We start from the raw sequence: 23246 nt of genomic DNA on the forward strand, positions 1-23246 counted from the left end.
CAGGTGAAACTGTGTGATAACGAGGATCCTTTCCAAGGACAGCCTCGCATGAATATGCAGAGTAGAGCCTGGAAGAAACTGGTTTGACTGGATTGAAGAATGTGGGCACGGAGGGAGGACTGGGCCTTGGAGTGAAGAGGAGGGGCTAGAGAGGGCACAGGCACTAGCAGTGGGCGGGAGAAGGGTGCTCCCTGGAGGAAGGGCCTGGAAAGGAAGCCTGGGGAGCCCCGGGGGTGGCTTTTACTCCCGCTGAGAGGCAGGGTGCCAGCCACTTGGGTGGGTGGCAGCTGTGAGGTGGCCTGTCCTCCTGAGGCTCGGACCGAAATACTCGCTCGGGAACGGCCTCCCGGGGCCACGCCTGAGTGAGACCAGGTCAGGGTGGGCATTGCTGTGGCAGGGGGGCCAGTGATGGCTCTGCGGACGCCTGGGAGGAGGGGAAGATGGGAAGATGGGAGCCGGCGTCTGCTTCCCATTTAATGCTCATCCTCGGGGGCAGTTCCAGAGAAGGCTTCATTTGTTTTCTTGTTCCCGGCAAAGAGTTTGGTGAGATGTCAGTAGGGAGATAAACACCGTCGAAAGCGGTACAGAATTTCCTAGGGAGAAGACTTGTGTGAAGCCTTTATTTCACCAAGAGGAAAGAAAAGGGTTTTTAATGTGCATTGTGGGAAAATTAGCAAGCCATCTCCCATCTCCCTGGAGAGAGGACCACAGAGAGGGGCCTGCTTGCGTGCACTTCCCAGCTGTTTCCAGGTGGGGGGCTTTGGGGGCTCCGCTGACACTCTGTGTTTTCTGTTTTCCTGCAGGTGGACCAGCAGCTACGACTCAGTTACAACTTCTCCCCGGAGGTCGACTTCAGGGCTGTCAGGTCGCTCACCTTGGGCAGAGTCACAGGTGTGTCCCTCTAGTCCGTTCCTTTCCTGTGGGCAATGTTAGAATAAAAGACATTTCTGGAGCCACTTGCTCCCATCTCATCCAAGGTCTAGAACCAAGAGTTCTGGTGCAGGGGACACTGGGACGCATGCCTGGCAGGGTCGAGAACCAGCATTTACGTCTACATTACAGAAGCTTGAGTCAGGTACATTAACCAAGAAATGAAGAAAATAAGTTTTAACATATTTTCTAATTAATTTCAAAGGCTTCCTTGATTTATTTTTTCTTAAATTTACTTACTTTTTACTTATAGACATTAGGATTTGAAAAACCCAATTACTGGATTGCTCAAATCCTTAATGCCTTCATTCATTCATCAACAATTGAAAAAGGATCAACTGTGGAGTTTCCCCTCCTCTAATGGTGATTTTCTTTTTTTTCTAACTGCAAGTTCAATGAGTTTTCATTTTATATATGATGAAGGTATTTATCAGGTGCAGGCTAGGTTGAAATGCTTGTACCTTCTTGATGAATTGAAAGATTTTTTTTATACCGAAGTGATATTCTAACTTTTTAATATCTGTGCTCTAATCTATTTTGCCTGTTATTAACACAGCTAATTTAGTTTTGCCTTAGTTATTATTTACCAGGTCTGCCTTTTCCCATATTTTTCCTTTCAATGTTTCTGTCTCTTTAAGCCTTATGTAGGATCTCGTGAAAAGCATGCTGCTGAATCTTGCACAGATTATCCGATCCGGCATCTCTGTTTTATGAAGTGGTGACTGTGAAACCCCTTACGTTGTTGGGTTACTTGGACAGCTGGGTGGGTTTCTGCCTCCTTATTTACTATTCAGCGTTTCCTGTGATTCCGTCTTGTCCCTCCCTGAGCTCTCAATCCCAGTACACGCAGGAAACAGCACCTGGAGGTGTTTTAAGCAGGAATGGATTTCACGTGGGGAAGTGAGTTGCTCACAGAAAAGTGCCAACACTTGTGGTGTGTAATTGTTAGTGTTTCCAATGACTCCCCAGGCGCCAGTGCTGATGATTCGGGAGCCCCCACCGTCAAGGTCCGCACGGACGCTAGGCTGGGGTCAGAGGGCGCAGGGCCCCAGGACTGCACGGTGACTCGGAAGCAGGGGAATCTGAAACACGGGTAGAGGGCACACCCTGTTGCCAGGGCCGTGCCTGCCAGTGGGAGGCTGCAGGCTCACTAGAGCCTTTCACATTCGGGAGCAGTTTCTAATTCCCAGAGCCCAGTGTGCACCCAGAAACCTAACTGCAGTCAGGTTGGGACGTCTAGTTTAGTGGCGTGAGCCAACCAACGGCCACCACCTTCTAGATGGGCTTTTATGTTTCTTATTCCATCCTGCCTGCCACTAATAACCACTCTGTGTAGACGCTGCTATTTTCAGTTAACCAACAGGGTCACTAATTCACATGTGCCTCATTGCTATACCTTCCATCAGGTGTGATGTTCTTCTAGCGATAAGTCCTTTTGCGTTTCTTCTGTGTAAGGGGCCCTTTATCTGAAATAGGTCTTTATTTCCTCTTTATTCTTGGGAGATAATTTTGCTAGATGTACAAGCCAATGTGAAGGAGACCTTCCCTCAGATCCTGAAAGAATCCTTCAGGCGGGTGATGGAGCCAGCTCACCCTGGCTCATAAGGGCCTACGGTGCACACCGCTGCCCAGGCCTGCGTTCAGCGACGCAGTGGTCGTGTGAAATCGGCCAAGCTCAGAGCTTGCACGGAAGCCAGAAGTTCTAGGGCTGCCCTGCTGCTGGCGAGCCAGGCAAACCCTCCCAGGCCCGGCTGCATGCCACCCTCTGTCTGCTGCTGTTGAGCTGGTCGTCGGTCTGCACTGCCTTCGAATGTGTTCTGACCACCCCCACCCCTCCAGCCACCAGATGCTTTTATGGGTTATCTCTTTGATTTCAGTGTTTCACAGTTTTATTTGGTTTGTGTCTGCTTGTCAATTTCTTTTTAAATATTTTATTGGATATGTTTCTGTCTCCTGTGTCTATTTATTAGTTCCTATGTATCTGTGTATCGAGTTTATATGTTTCCATTAGTTCTCAAGAATTCCCAGCATATCAAAGAATGATTCTTACTCTCCATTCAATCCTGATAGCTCTGTACTACCTGAATCTTAAATTTTCTACCTCCACCCTCAGGCCTCTTACTCTCTTTATAATACGTTTTATTCTTTCTCTCACTGTCTGCAACCTGGAAATTTTATTGGGTTTCTTTTTATTTCTGAAAGAAATGTTTTGTACTTTTTCAAACATACTTGTTAAGATAGTCTGTTGTTCCCTTTTATATGCTCTTGTTTCTTATTTTTTATGCCTTTAAGATTCCATCAGTGGTCACTAGACCTTTTGTCCCTATCAATCCCAGCACCTGAAGTCAGCAGGGATCTAACCCTGTTGTCTGTCCTGCAGCTGTTCCCTAGGGTGCTTTGTCATCCTGTGCATGCACGTGTGCAGATGAGCTCATATTTGGTTGAGTTTAATTCTTAGACACCTTGATGACCCTGAATTAGGGAGCTTTCCTCCAGGCAAGATTTCTGTCTGCTTCTGCCAGGTGTCAGGAGGTGCTGCAGAGTTAATGTCATTTTAGTTCCTCCCTTTGGCTTTTTCCTGAGCAGAAAGTGAGTATAAATTTGAGCTCCAGGCCTAAAGGGGAGCAAGCCTGTCCTTGAAGTCTCAGCAGCAATGTTGTTATTACTAATATCATAATAGGTCATTTTATTATTACTTTTGATCCTTTTTTCAATGCAGCACCACATCTGAGGTGGACGGGTTTGATGTTGATCCCCTTTGCTGTCAGGTGAAGCTCTTTCTGGTCACTTTGACCAAGGCATAATGTGAGAGTCTCATGTTCACTTTGTTCACGAGGCAGGGACTTGAGGCTGGGGTCCCCACTCTGCAGGGCGATCCTGATGGTGGCTTCTGTCCCACGGCCTTGGCTTTATCATCCCTTCCCTCAGAAGGCACCCCCACCATAAAACATTTAAGATTCTTGTTTCCTGAAACTCAACAAGATGCTAAAAATATGTTTGTTGGTGTTTGGAGTATCTAGTCTATAATATGTCCTACACTACCCAAGTGTGTCTTGACTGTTTAACCCGTACTTCAACCAAATCAAAAAATTCTTGGGAGGAAACATAATAGGGGCTGAAGAGTCACAAAGGCCAGGGTTGGTTGGTTGCTTTGTTTGTTTGTTTATTAATAGTACCCACATTGTGCAGTGGAAGCTCTAGAAACATCCTCTTGTTTAAACAATTTCCCTCCATTACTCCTGTCGCTATAAGACATTCCTGTGGCCTTTCCATCTTCGGAATTAAACCCAATAAACACAAGATTGAAACGATGACACTGTGAGGAAAGGCGCTTGGATCCCGAGTGACACCCTGTGTCTGTTTCACCTTCTCTGTGCATCCCTTCCATTTAGTGACGTGGCTTCTCTGTGTGTCTCTGAGTCTTCCTCTAAGGTGGCCCTGGCTCGGGAACATGGACATGCAGAGAGACTTAGCAACTCTAAAACCTTGAAACTTCTAACAGAAACTGTGCCTATTTTTTTTTTCTTTTTAATTTATTTTTTCTGGTTCTGGTTTCTGCTAATTTACTTACCAGAATATATCATTAAATTCTATTTAAAACACAAAACTGCTTTTGGTGGAACTAAGAATTAAGGAGGAGTAATACTAATTATTACTGTTTTCTTCCTGAGAGGGGCCTTCTTGCTGTACTGCATATTTAGGAGTCCATAGTTACTTTCTGAAATATGGAGACATGTTAAACTTTAGGTTGAAAGGAATTGGTATTGCTTTGAAGCTGAAGCTACCAGATTTTGAACAGACATTAAAATGAGATTTGCACTCAGAGAATGTTTCCCAGATTATTTGCATATGCAGCCAGCATTTATTAATTCCCTGCCTGCTTGCCAGGTTGATAGGCCAAAGCTCATACCTGGCAGGGACGTTATTCTTCTGCTCTGAGGGCTGTTTGCCCACATAGCTGCAGAATTCACAGGGCCTGAGAAACAATAAAGAATTGGAAGAATTCCTCCTCAACCCGCATAAGCCCAGCTAATCTGGAAGTTGCAGAGCTTGCTGTGAGTGCTTGCATATGCTCTTGGCCTATTAAAAGGGAGTGAGTCCTGATTGCATCTATAGAACAGGTTCTTAGGTCTCCCAAATCCTTCAGTTTTGAATCTCAAGGCTACTGTGCCTTCAGCAACACAGAGCATTGCAGAATGAATACCCTGATTGTTTCCAAGCTAAATCATTTCTCAAGCATCTTGTAGAAGATAAGTGATGGCTGCCATGTCTAGAAACCTCAGCAGAATTTATGCATATCCACAGACCAGTGGAACAGAATAGAGACCCCAGACATTAACCCAAACATATATGACCAATTAATATTTGATAAAGGAGCCATGGACATACAATGGGGAAATGACAGTCTCTTTGAGAGGTGGGTACTTCCAAGTACTCATTTGGCAGTCTGTACTCTGATTTCCTCTTGATTTTGGACACAAGTGGGCCTTCCTTATGATTCAAATGCGGTGCTGTTGTTAATAAACTGAGAAGCAGCATTACAGAGAGAAAGATGCTCAGCTTCTTAAAGGCAAGCTGATTCACATTTGGCTCTCCTGGAATCACTGTTGTGTGCTGATGGTGAAGCCATCTAACCTGTCTGTAGCTCCTCATTGCTAAAATTAGGACAACAGCTATTCATTTAATCCACAGAGCTGTGTAAGGATTCCAGAAGACACCATATGCACACTAGTTGGTATTTACCAAACAATTAATATTAACTTAGACTTCTGAAGATTGTGGGGGCACCAGGAACTGTTTCTGTTGTTATTTTATCATTGTTTTTATAACTCTGGAAGGTGACTGTCAAAGAGGTCCTCCACTGCGTGCTGCGACCAGCCCTGAATGACAGCGAGTCCTGGAGATGATAGTGTGACCCCTGTCACTTAGAGCCCTGTCACGGGCACAGGAATCTCAAGCCAGCTTGAACAGTGACAACAGAGACTAGAGTAGTTGGTAAAATTGGAGGGTCAGGTGCAGGCTTTGCTTCAGGCACAGCTGGGCTCAGGAGCTCGAGTCCGACCGAGATTCAGGCTTTGCCAGTCTGCCTGTTTCTCCTCCACTTTTGCCTCTGCTTATGTCTTTGTCAGGCTTCATTCTCAGGCAGGAGTTCCATAGTAATAAAAGCAGAATCCACAACTCCATACTTAAATATGACCATTTCAGCACCTCTGGTCAAAAGAAGGCCTCGTTTCTAAAATTTCCAGAAAAGTCCTGGATTGAGTCTCAAAGGACCACTTTGCATCAAGTGACAATCCCAGATGATGACAAAGTCCAAGTCATTGGACTACACTGAATGGCCACGCCTGGATATGGATGGAGGTGTGGCTCTGGGGGCAGGGGGTTGGGGTATGGGAGGGCGGTGAAGGTTGTCATCGCAGCATCAACGAGCTGAGAACAGGGCAGTGCTGTTTCCCAAGGAGCCAATGTGTTTTCACAGAGAGGGGGATGGATGGAGAGGATGAGAAGTCAGTGGTAACTCAGGGCTACCGTGGCACGCTCTCAGTGGCACCCACTGCCTCTGTCAAGCAGAGAGAGAGAAGGGGGTGCGGCGATGGGGACAGGCTGGGGATCGTGTGCAGCTGTGGGACTGCAGGGCGCTGGTGACCATCACCATCCAAGTGTATTGTGACAGTTAAAATATAATAGTGGGGAGATGCTCCTTTAAGAAATGCAGGTTATCATCTTTGGAACAAGTTTACAGCTTCCCAACAGGCTTCTTTAAAGAATTATTCATTTTGAATGCACAGGTTTCTTAAATCATGTTTCACTTTGTTAACATCCCTAGCCCTTCGGTAAATAAAAGATCTCTAAACCACAGCCCCTTCCTGATTCAGATTCTAATAATTATTTCATATTATATCCAAAATTTCTTAATGATACTGTTTCTCTGAATATTAAAATATTTCAGATTAACTAAACGAATCTGACCTCGTGCAATGAACAATATGTTTTTCCGCATCCTGAAGTGTCAAGCAGCAGTAATCCTCCCACTCCTACACACACAGGTCGGTGGTACCCTCTGCGTGGAAGGTTACCCACACTGCACTGCAGCTTGGTTATGTGGGATTTGTTACTGTTTCTTTTAAAAATAATGGACTGCATTTCTCCCCATGGGGAATTTCAATAGGTGGTTTAGTTTCTCCTCCTGCAAAAGACAGGTGTGTTATCTTCTGGTTTAAAATGCAACTTTATTTTGTATTTTAAATGAATCACTTCAGAACTGAGCCAGACCTACTCCATGCTTTTCTTCGCTGTGAGTCGCTCATTCAAAATAGTCACTTCCTGCTCTAAACTAGTGGGTAATAAATGAATGAAGCAAAAGTATCTTTGATAAGTTATTTCCAAACAGACTTTCCTCAGGGGAAGGTGCTGTTACTAGTCTTATTTCAAAGAGGGGCGACCTTCCAGGCAAGGACCAGGCTCTTTGTACAGCTTTGCCCGGCTGTCGTAGCAAAGGGTTCTTCGTGGCATCTGCCAGAAGCCACGTGGCATGACTGCTATTAGTAAAAAGTTCACATTAGTTCCCATGATATAAAAATTACTTAGTATTACTATGAACCAGGCCATGTACTGGGTCATATGGATGCACAAGACAAATGAACAAAGTGCCCCTGTTTTAAAGGCCTTGCTTGCTTAAAGCTCTTCATCTTTCAAAGGAAGATTATCAGGGTGAGGTCAGGAGGATTAAAGGTTTTCAAGGTTTTGGAGTATCTCCTTTAGGCTATGTTTCCCTCACTGATCATACTAATACTAACAATAGTATAATACTTATAGCATATTAAAAGTGTAACAATTACAGGTAGTATTAATTAATAATGTCCTGCTCTGTGGTAGGTCTAAGCTCTTGTGTTAACGCACTTTTCTTTCACAACAACCCAGGAAGTTAAGTACTATTGTTAGTCCTATTTTATAGATGGGGAAACTGAGTCACAGAGGATAAGTGACCCTAACACCAGCCAGGGGCAGGCCTGGCGTTTAAAGTCAGACACTGGGTCTGGATTCCACAATCCCAATCAGGCCTCATGTATTTTGTTTTTTATGGAGTAACATGAAATTTTCCAGACAATGTACATTTTTTTTTTCTGTTGAGAACTCCTGAATTAAAGCCTTGTCTCCTTAGTCACAGTGGGCTTAACAGTGGAGTGTAGGGCCGGGCTTTAATCTGGGGCGGGAATATCGTGTTTATCACGCATCAGGCTTTGGACTCAGAACTGGGTTGACAGCACGTCTCTAGCCCTGACTGACCTGGACACACTACCCTGACGCTGGGTGACCAGCCAGGTCTTAGTTTCTGATGATGTCATCTTAAAGGAGTTAAACCAGGCCAGACCCACTTGGCATTATTTAAATGACATTCTCAGGAGTGAAGTGGGCTCTGATGGACTGTAACCACGTGATACTTAGTGAACCAACTAAGCAGAAAAGCATAAGATGCAGTATGACTTTCACAGCTGTCAAGCGCCCCCTCCATCCCTCGCGCATTCTCAGCTTGGGGCCGTCATGGGGTCCCAGAGACAGGCCCTGAGTCTCAGGTGTGGTTTTGATTCTTGCTGCCTTAGTGGCAGGCATACATTGCGGTTGATAATGCTGCTTGAAAGAGAGAATGTATGATGTTTAAATATTAACACAGTAGGAGCTGAAAGGCCATCCTATGACACGTTAGTGGACTCGGTGTCATACAGTTAGCTGTAGCTAGATCATGGATGAGGACAACCTGCTCCCTCTACACTGTTTTTTCTTTTCTTGCAATGGTGCCTGGCAGTGAGGCAGAAAATGAATGCGTTTGAAATCAAAGTTCAGAGCTTAACTCCTATAATGGTCACTTACAAGATATGTCACTGCAAAAGTCGCCGCTCTGAGCCCTGGTTTCCTCGTCTGCAAAGGAATAGTAAGCCTTGTGTTATTGATTTGTTATGAAGATAAGAGGTCATGTGTGTAAAGCACCTGGCAGATAGCGGCATTTGGAAACAGCAGCTGTGTGCACAGTCACCCTGCCTATTGATTTTCCTTGGCTGATATCCCTTTTCCTGTCATTGGCACTGCTATTGATCTGTGTACCTTTGCCTGGAGATCTGGCAGAGGGCTGTAAATGTCAGTGCAGACAAGGTAACGCAGGAAAGAGGGACCAAGGGAAGAGTACTGAGCTCTGTCAAGGCCTTTTAGTCACCTCGGCCCTGCCTGGTGGGAGTGGAAGCCCCTGATTGGACGGCAGCTGACAGGAACAGTGGACTGAGCACAGATTGTGATTCTAGAAGCTTCCCCAGGGAAGGGAGAGGAAGCCAAAGCCCCAAGAGGGTCACGTGACCACAGGTGACTCATTCAGTCAGCTGGGGGTTAATTTTGGAGGATGCCATTAATGCAAATAAATTGAGTATTAAAACGGGTCAAAGTGCATGAAGTTCATTTCCACTTAGGAGTGATTATGAAATACCCAATTCTAGGAGAGATTTGATCTGAATCCGTGGATTTGTCCATTTCACTTCCACAAGGTATTGCCAGTGATCAGTGTCAGGACTTGATGCCTGCAGCTTATAGTCCTTCTCCTTGGCCAAGAGCACAGTGCCTGCTTTACCACGGGGAGGATGAATAAGTGAATCATTTTGCCTAGAGCTCTTCTGGTTTGAGTTCATCTCCTAAGACGAACTGCTGCCTGTTCCAATCTACCAAAAATGTGCACAGGCACTTTATCCTCCCATTTATTTCTTGACCTTTTCCAAAATGTTTCTGTAAAATATAAGCTTCATAGGCCACGCCTCTCTTAAAAGACAATACTATGTAAATGCTTGGAATTAGGAAAATAACTTCCCAGCTTTATTCATGGATAATTCACTGAATGTGTAACTTTTGAGCACCTATTATGTTCAAGGCGAGATGTTAAGTGAAACAGAGACAATTTTAAAGTGGCAAAGCGTAGAGAGCCTTGTTCCCAAAGTGATAAAGCATGTATCCATGGAGATAAGGCATTTATTTCATAATTACAACGTGAGTAATTTTGTTAAGTGTCACACAGATCAGGTGGCTTAGGACTCCTATTTGGGATGATTCCCGGGCGTCGTGGAAGAGGCCCCCTCACCCTGGGCGCGAAGCGCAGGCGGTCTCGGTGGGTGGAGTCCATTCTGTGAAGGAGGAACGGTGTGGAGCAGACAGAGTAGGAGGCCAGGAGAGGGACAGGAAGGGGCCGCCTGCAGGTGGTCCCCTCCACGCAAGGGAGCGGAGGGTGCGAGGAGGACGGGGAGGCCAGCGGGGGGGTGTTCTGCAGGCCTCCGGGGCTCGGGAGGGAGCGCAGACGTCATCGTCGGACGGGAGAAGCCGGTGAAGGGCGCTCGTGGTCAGAGCTGCTGTGTGACTCTCTTGTGGGTGACAGGCAGGAGGAACGACAGAGACCGTGTGGGGGTCGTGCCAGTACCTCTCCTGCAGGCAGGGAAGGATGAGCCTGGCCCGGGGGGGCATGGGGGCCAGCGGCGAAGGTGATGCCGTAGGAATGGGAAGGCCTGCGTGCCTCACGGCGGGTGGGTAGACGTGTGAGGGGGGCTGCGAGGGAGGCCGGGGGCGTGGGGAGACGGCCGCCGCGTCGGCCTGCACTGCGGACGGAAATGACAGCCCCGGCCAGGCCTGAGCCCGTGTCTGCGAGCGTGCGGTGCCCCCTGCCATGACCGCAGTTCACACCCCTCCTTGAAGCCGGCGCCCAGGCCGGCTGGGCCGCTTCTGGATTCGGAGCCCCTGTCCTCAGGGGCAGGAAGAGCCGCAGAGCGGGCCGTGTGGGGCAGGCCCAGCGGTTGTCGGCCCGGAGCTGATGTCCCCGCCAGTCCGCTGCCGCCTGGGACCCAGTTACCCAGTTCCGGGCTTGTGTTTCTCACCAGGGTGTGAAGCTGTTTCCCTGGGAAAGATCGCGGGCTCTGAAGGTGGGGCTTTTGTGGGCTGTTGCCTGTTGCTCCCCTGGCAGCACAGGCCTCCGTGCTCTGCCTGCATCTGCATTCACAGTGCGGCCTTTTGATCCGTGTATCACAGGACAGAGCCCCTGTTTTCAGTCGAGAGGGAGACGCCTGTGCTCGTATTCCTGACCCTACAATGCACGCCGGGGTGGGCAGCCATTCTGCCTGGCCAGAAACAGGAGTGTCCAGGGACGTGGGATGATCAGTGCTGAACTGGAAGCAGTCAGTCGCCGTGAGCCTCGTGTAGCTCAGGGATGTTGAACAGACTAAGGGGCCTAGACTCAGTGTAGCCATCAGAGGTGCCATGGTCGCACGGTGTGCACAGCCACCCGGAAGGTGCTGTCGGCCGACCCTGGTGAGACAGACATGCCTGGGTGGACCAGTGGGCCAGCCAGCTGGCACCGCCTGAGCCCTGTGGGTGCCGCAGGCATGGCCGGTGTGCGGTGACGACTGCAGAAGGGAGGTGAGGTTGTGTCCACCCTTAAAACCCAGTGGGCTGAGGGGACACAAACAGTGCACAGGCAGCAGCTGGAGAACGACTGGTTTCTGACCCCCGGAAAGTGGGTTCTGGGTGTTAAGAGGCCAGAGAAAGGAGAAACCAGAAGTAAAACCACGCGTAGCCATGTTCCCTGCTGACCCTGGGCCTCCAGCTCACTCACAGGCTGCGGGTCCCGGGACTGGTCAGCGTCCGTGGTCATGCAGGCCCACTCCTCATGGTGAATCTTATGTGCATGTGTACTGTGTGTGTGCATGTATATTACATATGTATTAAATGTGTATATTTATTATATGTGCATATCTTATATATGTATACGTGTGTGTGTGTGTGTATTATATATGTATATAAAATCTGTTGCTTCTGTTTCTCTGGAGAACCATGACTAATTGTGGGGGTTCCAGTTCCAGTACCGCACTTAGTCGTCTGGCTGTCAATCAGAAAACTTGCTCCGTCGTATGTAAATGAGATATGAAACCCAAACCCCTCCTTCCCTGGCTCTGGGGCTCTGCTCCTGAAGCCTCTAGAATCTGACAAGTCACATCTAAGTTGTTAGCACCGACAGTTTGCCCTTCAGCGTGCCAGCGACACTGAGAAGCACTGAATTCAAACTCCCAGTTGCCATCCTTCAGCTCACAGACAGCTGCCTTCAGTCGTCATAAGCCGTGTAGGGACCCCTTCTGTCCAGGGCCTCCGTAGGCAGCGAGGGCTGGGCTCAGCGTACTGCACGTCTCGATTAGTGGTCCCCCATCCCAAAACAGTGTCTCCAAATCCGTCCCTCATTCTGAAGAGAACTGCTTATTGATGGTCACCAGCGAGGAGCTCTGTGCAGCGGGACTCTCCAGACTGAGTCGTGGTAGTGGTGGGAGGTTAGGGAGCATCCGTGAGCTCTGGCGCCGCCACACTGAGCCCGGGGTCTGCCTCAGCTGCTGACTACCTGAGACCCTGGCAGTTTCCTCATTTAATTGAGCCTCACTTTTCTTATCTGTGGAATAGGAGTAAACATTACTACCTATCAAGATTGTTTTAATATTCAATAAGAGTGTGTGTGTCATGTAAGAGTTTGTATGTATTACGCATTTGTACACTTACTGCGTAGCGCACAGTGACAGCCTAGGATGCAGGCGCCATGTGAAGGCATGAAGGCACACTACAGATGGGGACTCTGAACATGGAAATGGTAGAAAGGGTTCCTGTGAAATCCAGGCCAGAAGGAGCCCAGCAGCAGGGACACTCTCTGCCTCTGGGCACGCCCCCGCACACCTTCAGTGTCACATGTGGGGAGGCCCCGTGGAAAGGTGCAGCTCAAGGATGGGGGATGGGGTATGCAGACTCCCCAGGTCCTCAGACTCAGGGTGGTCTGTTCCACCTTGTCTATAAAATAATGGGACACCAGGGCTAGTTTGAAACAGGAAGCAGACAGAAGTCTTTAAAAATAGCATTTTCTTTGTCGTCTCTATCTGGAGAGCTCTCTCCTGGGCTGTGGCATGTGTTTTATCAGTGTGGAGAATGTTGATGGTCATGGATGCCAGTGCTCCTATAGGATGCAGCTGGGGTCTATGGATTAAATTAAAATGCATTGATCTCATCTGCCGCTGCTGTTGCCAATAGCTGCCAGGTCCAAATATAGCAGGTGCTCTGCTTTTCTAGAAGCATTATGTCATAGAAGTCCTCCTCCTGCTCAGCAGACTATTTTTTTATTTTATTAAATAATTTGAGTGATTTAAATGGATAGTATTGTTTCCACTATTGTCTTTAGTGTTTCTGGGAAGACAGGAATAAGTATCTTAAAGAGAGTTATGTACTGCTATTTTTATAGAATGGCTGAGTTTTAGTTACCTGGGGTTATCTGTTGACCCCAGTTATTTCTCCAACTTTATTCTGTGATATCTATGAATTCCACATAAGCAGGACTTGGTGGGTATTAGAGATAATATCCACAGAGTTCAGTGCACTCACTTTTTTCTTTGGCTATTTTTATCCTAATTTGAGAGTTGGAGAAACTAAGGCTTAGTAACTTGTTAAGGTTGCTCTGGAAGATATTACTGGGGAGCTCCATCCTTTTCGCTTGCCTTTACCACTTCAGTGCCAGGTTTTGCAATGTACAGAAACTGAAAGCATTTTCCTGGGGCTTCCTTGGGCCACTGAAGCCTGCTTCACCTGTTTTTACGGTAAAGCACAGGTGTCCATGATTCACTGCTTCTGGAAACAACCTCAGTCAGTGATAACCTTTGGCCCTCCTTCAATGTTGGCAAAACATCTGCTGGTGGCAAAGACCGCAGCTCTTTGCCATTGGTTGAGATAAAGCTGATATGTGTGTGTACATGCATGCATGTGCGTGTGTGTGTGTATGTGCATGTGTACATGCACCTACTCCCCATTGGCTCCTAGAGTTTCTCCAGTTGGATCATGTTTTGGGTGCCCTCAGTGTTGGTTGGTATGACAAAGCATAATTTACTAGTTTCCTCGCCATCCTTATTGCTTATTTTCCTATACCACCCAACCCATGCTGCCTTCACTTCCTACCTAAAGTACTTGCACTCTGATTCCTGCCTTAGAGGCTGCTTTGGGGGGAATTCAAATGATTACGCTCATCCATCCGTTCATTAATTGGCTGAAGTGGAATGCAAAGCCAGATTTGCCTGCCTCCAGAGATCATAGCTATTTCCCTATGCATACAGCCTTAATAACAGGCATATAAAACTTAAACCCCATTTCGCAGAGCTTAAAATCTTAGTGAGACAAGAAATCAGCGCATGAGGAGTGAGCATCATGAAATGGGTGAATCAAAGTAAAACAGTAGCTTAAAGGCTAATAAAACTTAGTGCTGGGGTGCTGAGACCTGCTCTGGAGGGGGAGCCGCTTCTGCAGGCAGGTGCAGGGCATGCAGGGGACGATCCACAGGCGGAACATCGCTGGGTGTTCACCATGTGTGTTTACCATAAGCCAAGAGCTTTACCTTCATTATTACATTCAACTTCACAACAAATGTGTGAGAGAGAATCTTACATGTTCCCTGCCATGTATAAAACTCCTCTGTCACTTAGTAGTTGAACCCCGCATATCTCATGATTTTACGTGTGTGGAATGTGGGTGGAGCTTGCCTGGTGAGTTCCTGAGCTCCTGTGGAGCTGCCAAGAGTCTCCTGTTATGTTTGGCTGTGGCTGGGCCAGCCTGGGGCCCCTGAGACAGGCTTGCTGATGCCTCGGAGGGACACCCGGAGGCCGAGCTGAGCTGGGCCCCTCCCTCTCTATACTTGGTCTCAAGGTCTCTCCACACAGTCTCTCTGTCCCGACATTAGAGCATCTCACATAGCAGCTTGGGTTTCACACCCCGAGGCTTCTAGAAGGTTCCAGCATTCTAGAAGGCTAGTCCTAAAACTGGCAGTGTCATTTGCAATGTGTTCTGTCGATCAAGCAGTCAGCAATCCACTTACATTCAAGGGGAGGGTGAACAGATGCTGCCTCTCGATGGAAGGCATGACTAAGATTGCACCCTCCTCAGTGTACCACCTGCAGGCACCACATCCATTCCCATTCTGTGGACGAGGCGACAGCCCGAAATATATTATGTGAGTTTCCTGAAGATACAAAGTTAACAAGTAGAAGAACTGGATGTTCAACCCAGGGAGGAGTCTGAATCATTGGGGGTGAAAACCTATCTAGAGATGAAGTTGCAAAGCTGTTAAATTGAAGAAAAATATAGAAAAGGAGGTTTGTCAGAAGGGAGTTCAGCCAGAGTGTGTTAATAGCCTGTCTAATAGTCAGCCTGGCTTTTCCTCTCCTTAGTGGGATGCGGTAGCGCTTCTGTTCGTGTTTGTATTTGAGGACTGTCCCCAGGACATGCCCAGCCTTCCTGAATTGGGAATGACCGTGCATCATTCTCTTGGACAGCGGGTTCCAAGCAGAAATCGCCAGGGTTCCCCACAAGGCCTGACTCAGGAAGGACGTACTCTCTGCCCTCGGCTCTCTACTTCCTTCTGTCCGGGCCATCCGGGTGGTCGCAGAGCTCCTGAAGCTCTCTTCTGAGAAGACAAAGGCTATATCGTATATAACTTTGGAAAAAGGGGGGAGTACAACTCTACAAAATATTCTGGGTCTTTGATGATATGAACTATCGTACCAATTAGAGTAGCTCACAACATACTTCTTGTTAAAATATTATTACTTTATTTAAACTACTGCTATTTCTTTTTCTTTATTTTCTGACACTTATAATCAAATGCAAATCATAAGTAACAGGGATAATTTGTGACTTTTGTACTTCCTGAATCAGATGGAGAAAGAGGGGAGGGGATGCTATTGTTTTCTCCAAATCCAAATCTCTGTAGAACAGTTACGAATGTTACCGAGACCTGATGGCTGAGAGCTGGCGCCATCCCTAATGGCTCCTCACCTACAAAGAAGTGGGTGGGTGAAAGTGTTTTCTCACATCCAGATCGCTGAGTCCGGTTTGATCTCCATCATGCTGGGGTCACTGTGACTTGGGCAGGCTGTGGAGGAGGGAAGGTGGCAGGTGGGAGGCTGCCTGTAGGAAGAGGCTTCTGGGCTGGTGCCATTTCCTGCCCTGTTTAGAGCATGCCAGCTCTAAAAACCAAGCAGACTCAGCCTTTGTGCAGGCAACATAGCCAATGCTTTGTGCAGTTTTTCCTTGATTAGTATTTACTGAGTTAAATGTGTGGTGTGATCTGAAGCATATGCTGTGAAACACACTAGCTCCTAAATACTTTTTATAATGAAATTTCATAAATATGCCATATCTTTTCATGGAGCCTTTGAAGAATCATTTTGAAATATAAGTATGCTATCTTGTGGAAGATTGCAGTAACCAATTGTCAAACATTATTGCCTCATGAGGTTGCCAGTCAATTAACTCTCCTTTCGTCACGAAGGGAGAGATTTTTGGCCCTCTGGGCTGAGCCACAGTCTGCTCAAGAAGGTTATTGAGCTCATGGAAAATATTTACCAAGTTCTGAGAAAAAACTATGCAGAATAGAATTTAAAGATCCAATCACTGAACACATTTATTCCCCAAAATATATTGTGCCTCTACATTTGTCACACCTGGGCTCTTTGTCTGGTTTCCAGCCCCACCACTCACCGAGATACCGTGGGAAGGTTAGTTCACTTCACTAAACCTTAATTTTGTTAACTGTAGCATGGAAATGAACACAGTTTCTATTTTACAGGGTGGTTGTGGTGCAATCAGCATAACAGCTGCTTGTGTGCCTTGTGCAGCATAAAGCCTGGTACCTAACAAGAGCCCTCGAGCCCTAGTGTCACGGGAGGCAGCCAGGCTGTTGGCCGCCCCCTGGGACGGAGACCACACAGGCTGGCTTCAATCCAGCCCACCACATACTGGCTGCTGCTTTGGACAAATTGCTTCTTTGTTTGCTAACCTTTAAAATGGGCACAATGCAGAAGAGGCTTAATTGTCCTAAGACACAACAGCATCTGGTGCATTTAAGCCAGCCCTTCATGGTTGGTATTATGCAGGCAGCCCATGCCTCACACGGCACCTAGGAACAGTAGGTGGCCGCACGAGCTGGGACTGAGGAAGATCTTAATAATTCAGGAGAAAAATTACTGTAGTTCTAGGACCTTTAGTTTTTCTTTTTTTATTGTTTTTTTTTTGTTTCTTTTTGTTTGTTTTTATTTTTGCCAAAGCACTGAACACTTTTGGAGAAGTGGAAAAATAGCACAGCTAATATTTATACACTGCGATTGGAAAAATGAGAAATGCTGAGAATCAGAGTGTCTTGTCTGTAAAGCACCGATAAAGGCCTTGTCTTCGCACGCCCGACGACACACGGGCAGGAGCACGCTTCCCGCCCTCTGCCGAGCCCTGTGTGGGCCAGCCCCTCGCACTGTGTCCCCCCTGCTCCCAGTGTCGTGAAGTGAAAAGTTCTCTGAGGAGCAGATGTCTGCTGGTGTCACGGCCTCTGGGACACTGTCATCCTCTTTGTCATAAGTGAACTTTCTTCATTCATATCAATGTGTGTCACCCTCATGGGTTGTAATTATCAACCTCACTGAAATGAAAATTTACACCAAAAAATTAACATTATCATAATGCCACTAAAACATTAATATCTGGGCATATTTTAAACGTAGACACATAGAACCACTTCAGCATTCACAAAGTGGGTTCCCATGCACATAGTTTCCCAAGCACGGATGTGTTTCAGTTTCCCAGACAGCTTAGCTGTCCGGCCCGATAGCTTAAAGTTTTATGGGCTGCCCGGAGGGCTGGGTTGTTACTCCCTGGCCCATGGGTTCCGAGGGAGTGTACGATACGTAAGAGCAACGTAATGGAAGAGCTGGACATGCCAGCTGCACTGCCCCTGAACCCTATGGATTTCTTTTCTTCATCTGCAGAACAAGATGCTCACCGGTCTGCTGTTCACATGTCTTAAAGCTGGTGAGCGCTGTCTGTCATTGTGACGCTTCACCACTGAATCCAATAGATGTTCAGCAGTTAGGATCCCCTTGTACTACCAGGAAGCAGTACTCCCAGGGTCATCCTGAGGGGTGTAGGACCTTGTCTAGCAGCACAAGTTACGAGACACAGACTAGCACAGAATAGAGAATAACAGGAATGCATGCAAAGGCAGCATGAAATACAACCACCACCAGCCAGCCATTCACCTGTGGCTGGTCCCCACTCTGTCCCCAGAGGACAGCTCTACTTTTCTGTATTTAGAGCAGCAAAATTTAGGTCATTCAACCTAGACATCATGATCTTATAAAAGGTCAATATGCAACTCATTAAAAATAGCTTCCTTTTCAACTGAAGGTGTGGGTGTGGGGAGAGGGGGTTATGTGCACACACATCCGGTTTGATCCAGTTTGATTTATGTGTATATACACAATCATAAACTCTTGCCTGGCTTCCAGAGGTGGCCTTGCACATGCAGCTGACAGTGTTGGCTGCCTGAACAATGCTTGACTTCTTCCCCCTTCCTAACAAAATTCTAATTTTATTCAAATATTCCTGCTCTTCCATATAGTTATGTGCTCCTGGGAAGGTTTCTGCCATTGCAGTCCCAGCAGACTCCTCATAGTTGGTCTGAGCCCGTGGTTCTTACAGTTTGATCCAGGGAGTCTTTGGGAGGGGGGCCCCTTTAGGGAATCTGCAAAGTTAAAACTGTCTTCGTGCTTATAACAGGCATTACTTATCATGGCCACGCTCTCCTGCACAGGTCAAATGGAGCTTTCTGGAGGCTCCAAAATGTGTGATGATATCACCACTCAGGCAGCTAGTGGGATGTGTGCTGTGGGCTCATGTTTTACCATTTCCTCAGTTTTAATTTCTAATACAGTAGATATTGATAGATACAAAACAGATACAGATGTCTAGATTCTCTTCAGAATTTTTAAGTGGAAAATGTGTCTTGAGACCAAAGATGAGTCGAGAACCACTGGTCCAAGCACATGACTACGGTCCATTTCCCTGGCCAGTGACTGAGGTCTGCATACATAGGTGACCCAGGGTGGTCGTCTGGAGGAAGTCTGAGAAAGGATCTCCATTCTTAAAAAGAAACACAGGATGAGGATGCCACCCTTTTTCTTTTTGTTTCCGGATATTGTTGCATCTGGATGTGCTGTACAGCCTGGAGCCGCCCGACCAGCCGGAGTGGGGCAGCCATGGGCAGGAGCCCAGGCCTTCCATGCCCAGAGCTCTCCTTGCCTCTGAACACCTTGTTATTTGGTGATTAATCCCACTATCTTTTAAATCTCTGCAAATTGTATTTCACATCCACTGCGGTAGAAAATCTCCTAACGAAGTCTGCATCATGCCTGTGACCAGCACGCAGGACCCTGAGCCGCGGGGGGTGCTCAGGCTCGCCGTTCACCTCCCTCTGTGCTTCTAAGGCCACGGTTGCTAGGTCCTCATCGCTGTTGAATATATTTGTGCAGGTTAGTTTGGACCTGTTAAAAGATTCTGCGTTGGGACATTCGGGATCCTGCTTTTGCTCATCTCCTTTGGGAGAACGAACAATAAACAGTGTAGGTTTAAACCTACATGTGAGCTGCATGGCTCTGACCCCCACCGAATGAGTCATCATCACCTTAGAAGGGGTGACCCAGTCTGAAGTCAGAAGAGTGACTTTCTTTGGAAAATAAGCAGAACTGGCATTGGAAGTATGAGATCTAGAATTTGTAAGTTTGCAAACATGGCTAAGATTTTACTCATGTCCCTGACTTCTATCTGGAGAGGTGTCTCTACGTAATATATATAACTAAGGAACCCAATTCAAAAGTGCAAAATATTCTTCAGCTAGCAAGTTGTTTAGCTGAAATAATGAATTCTGAAAGGGTGGGTCCTTTATTTTATGAACTGACTTGGTTGTATTCCAGGCTTCTTGCATTGTGTCATTGCTATCTATTTGCCTGTCATCGTCTCTATTTACGTATAGATGCTCATATTACTATCTATCTACCATTCATCTTCTCTGGGTACATATATATGTTCATATTTTTACTTATGGAAGATCCATTATGTGTGGTGCTGTCCAATGCAAACTCATGCAGCCATGCAGAAATGTTTATTTAGGGGCTTCTGTGCCCAGCATCCAAGTTAAGAAGTAGGTAGTAGTGGTAAGCAGGTGGCACACCTCCTTTGTGGAGCCTGTGGTCTGGAGTGGCACATGCAGGTGGCAGCGATCACACATGGACAGGCTGGGAGGAAGTGGCTAGAAAGGAAAGAAAGTAGCTTCCAAGCTAGAGGCTAAGAGTGAGGGAGGGTGGGTGTGCCTGAAGCTAAGGAGCCCAGAGGAGCACCCCTGACCTGGGGGGTCTCAGCTGAGACCTGCAAGGGAAGGAGGCTGTCAGGCAGCATCCTGGGTGTCCTTGGCAGTGGCAGGAGCACAGAGGAGTCCTTGTGCACAGAACAGACACTGATGTGTAGAAACTAAACTTACATGGCCACGCAGATTCCTTATAAACAGTTCATTTAGCTTTAGGCACAGAATACTAAGAATAGTAAAGAGAACATTCCATGGGCCCTCTTGGCCTCCCTGGGCAAATATGAATGCTCTTGGGCAGCTTCGTCAAATGGAGTTTCAGAAAACATGTTGTGAGTGGGAACATCAAAGTGGAAAAGAATGTGTGCTCCTAAAGGCTCAGAATGAAGATGTGTAAAATATATGTAAATGCCCTGATTAGCTGCATGAATATTGATATCAGGAAACATGTATTTTTTCATTAATTCCCTTGATTGTTTACTAAAACACTGTCAGTGTGTCGGGCACTGCGTCCTAGTTGAAGAGGTTGGAAATCTGGAAAGGACATGGGTCCTGAAAGTAGGAAGCTTCCAATTGAATCAAGGGAGTGGGTTAGGGACTTGTAAGTATTATCACAAAACAAAAGAAACATAATAGACATAGCAAAACATCTTAGGAGTATGAAAAAGTGGGTCCTTGCCTCTGCCTGATTCCTGCCTATCTTTTCATCATCATATTTGCCTTATTTTAAGGCAGAGTTGACCTGTCTTTTCAGTGTTTTAAATGTGGTGGACATTGTCTCTCGGCATGATTTTTATCTCGCAACTTGGTAAATATTTCCCATGAGCTCACTAACCTTCAGCAGGAATGCGCTCAGCCCAGAGGGCCAAATGTCTCTCCCTCCCTGATGGAAGGAGAGTTAATTGACTGGCAACCTCATGAGGCAGTAATGTTTGATGATTGGTTACTGCAATCTTCCACAAGATAGCATATTTATATTTTAAAATTTGTTTCTGGAATACTCAGCCCACCCTCTCATGCATGATTATTGTCTAATCATCACTTAAGTATTCATTTAAATATATTTATTCCAAGCTCTCTTTCCTAAATCAACATCTCTCAGTGTGTGGTTCATGAACTATCCATATCACAATTGGCTAAGAATATGCTTTAAGAATACAAGCTCTTGGTCACCTCCCGTCAGGCCCATTGAATGAGTAGAGATCCAGAAATACGCATTTCTGTGCATGGCCCTGGAAATCTTGTGCACTCTCAGTTGGATCACCACTGTCCTAGGTGCTGCCAGGGGTCTCTTCTGTGCTCCCACAGCCACAGTGACCTCTCTCTACTGTGAGACTTTATCACCTAAAAACATTACTGGGCTGTTGAATCAATTCCCTCAAAAAGGCTGAAAACTCAGAGATGGAAGAGATGTCTGCTTGCCAGAGATTGAAAGCGCCCACTGTGTCACACCGCATGGCTGTCACAGGTGGCCAACAACTGAAGTCAGGCCTCCAAAGAAGAGCAGATGCAGGCCAAGGGGTGTAAGCGGAGTGTGTGGCAATGCAGGGCAGACCAGGCGGGTCGGGCTGTGTGCACCTGGGTGGGTGCCAGTCAGCTAGGGAGGATGCGCCAAGCCGCAGGGGTGGCGTTCCTTCTGTCTCATCAGCAGTCAGTACCTGCAGGAAGGCGCTAAGCTTGGCAGAGAGAAGAACGGGGGGATCAGGGCCAAGACACCTAGGGTCTGGGCCTGGACTGGCCAGGGGCTGGTTAGGTTTCTTCAAGCAATTTAGGGATCTTATGTCATTAGCTCCCCCCTTCTCATTTCAGAAAGGTGACTATTTACATAGGACCGATAAGTGAGCACACCACAAAAAGCATAAAAGCACCAACTGCATGCTGACTGGTTTAAAAATACGATGAATATTCTCCTTTCAGGATTAAAGGCTTTACCCCGAACCTCTGAGTTGGATTCTTCTGGTGGTTAAATGTTCACAGTGCTTGTGTCTTACCACAGAGCCACCACGGGCTCTCGAGGGAAACCCCTTTACGTGTATACACCGCCCGTACATTCCATTAACACCGCCTTCCTTTACTCATATTTTATGTTGGTACAAGGCTTAACTCTTATAAACCTGGTTTGGATGGATCTACATGGCCTGTGTTTTGACACTTCAGGTTTCAAAAGTCATAAATGGCTTCTGACATACTGAAAAAAAAAAACTGCCTTTATCAAATTAACCTCTATCACTCAGTGTCAAATAATTGTGACTGTGTGAAGTGTTGCACATTTGGGGAGTAAATTTGGTTTTGTGCTGTTTTCCATGCATCATGAAATCCCCTTGGTTTTTAGTAAAGGGTCATAGCTTTGCTTTGAAGATATGAGTGCTTGCAAATTAATGTAAAAGTCAAGTTTTAAGGTGTTTGAAGAAGTTAGTCCATGTTAACTAGGCAACTGAGGCATTCACAATTTCAGGACTATGTTATTCATTTCAAAGTGTGAAGGGGAAATTCAGTGTCGAGACTTCGCAGCAAATACATCAGCGTTCACATCTTAGTCCACCGGAGGTTTGCTTCCAGACCACCACATACAGCAAGTATCATGATAAAGCAAGTCTACTGAAGTTTTTGGTTTTCCAGTGCATATCAAAGTTAAGTTTACACTGTAACGTAGCCTATTGAATATGCAACAGCAGTATGTCTAAAAAAGATACACACCGGAATTAAAAAATGCTCTATTTCTAAAAAATACTCATCATGATCTGAGCTTTCAGTGAGTCATAATCTCTTTGCTGGGGAGGGTCCTTCCTCCACGTTGGTGGCTGCTGACTGATGAGGGTAGTGGCAGCTGCAGGCTGGGGCGGCTGGGGCAGTTTCTTAAGATAAGAACAATGAGCTTCACCGAATCTATTGGCTCTGCCTTTCACAGATGACGCCTCTGTAGCACGTGGTGCTGTTTGATAGCATTTTACGCACAGTAGAGATTCTTTCTACTTGAAGCCAGTCTTCACAAACCCTGCCGCTGCCTCATAAACTAAGTTTATGGAATATTATGGTTTTCCAAGGTGTGGTACACATTACGAGGAGAAACCTTATATTTCTCCTTGATGGGATGGGCCAT

General features: G+C 46.6%; 1 protein-coding gene across 5 annotated transcripts in view; it reads left to right on the top strand.

The window, feature by feature from the left end:
• The window catches only part of CNTNAP5 (contactin associated protein family member 5), a 628981-nt gene that overhangs the window by 591468 nt on the left and 14267 nt on the right, over window positions 1–23246 (top strand). For all 5 annotated transcript variants that reach the window (XM_036884000.2, XM_036884003.2, XM_036884001.2 and 2 more), the window contains one exon: window positions 804–891. In XM_036884000.2, the coding sequence (XP_036739895.2) occupies window positions 804–891 (88 nt within the window). The remainder of the gene's footprint in view (window positions 1–803; window positions 892–23246) is intronic.

The sequence above is a fragment of the Manis pentadactyla genome, chromosome 8 (assembly GCF_030020395.1).
Source record: "Manis pentadactyla isolate mManPen7 chromosome 8, mManPen7.hap1, whole genome shotgun sequence".
NCBI lineage: Eukaryota > Metazoa > Chordata > Mammalia > Pholidota > Manidae > Manis > Manis pentadactyla.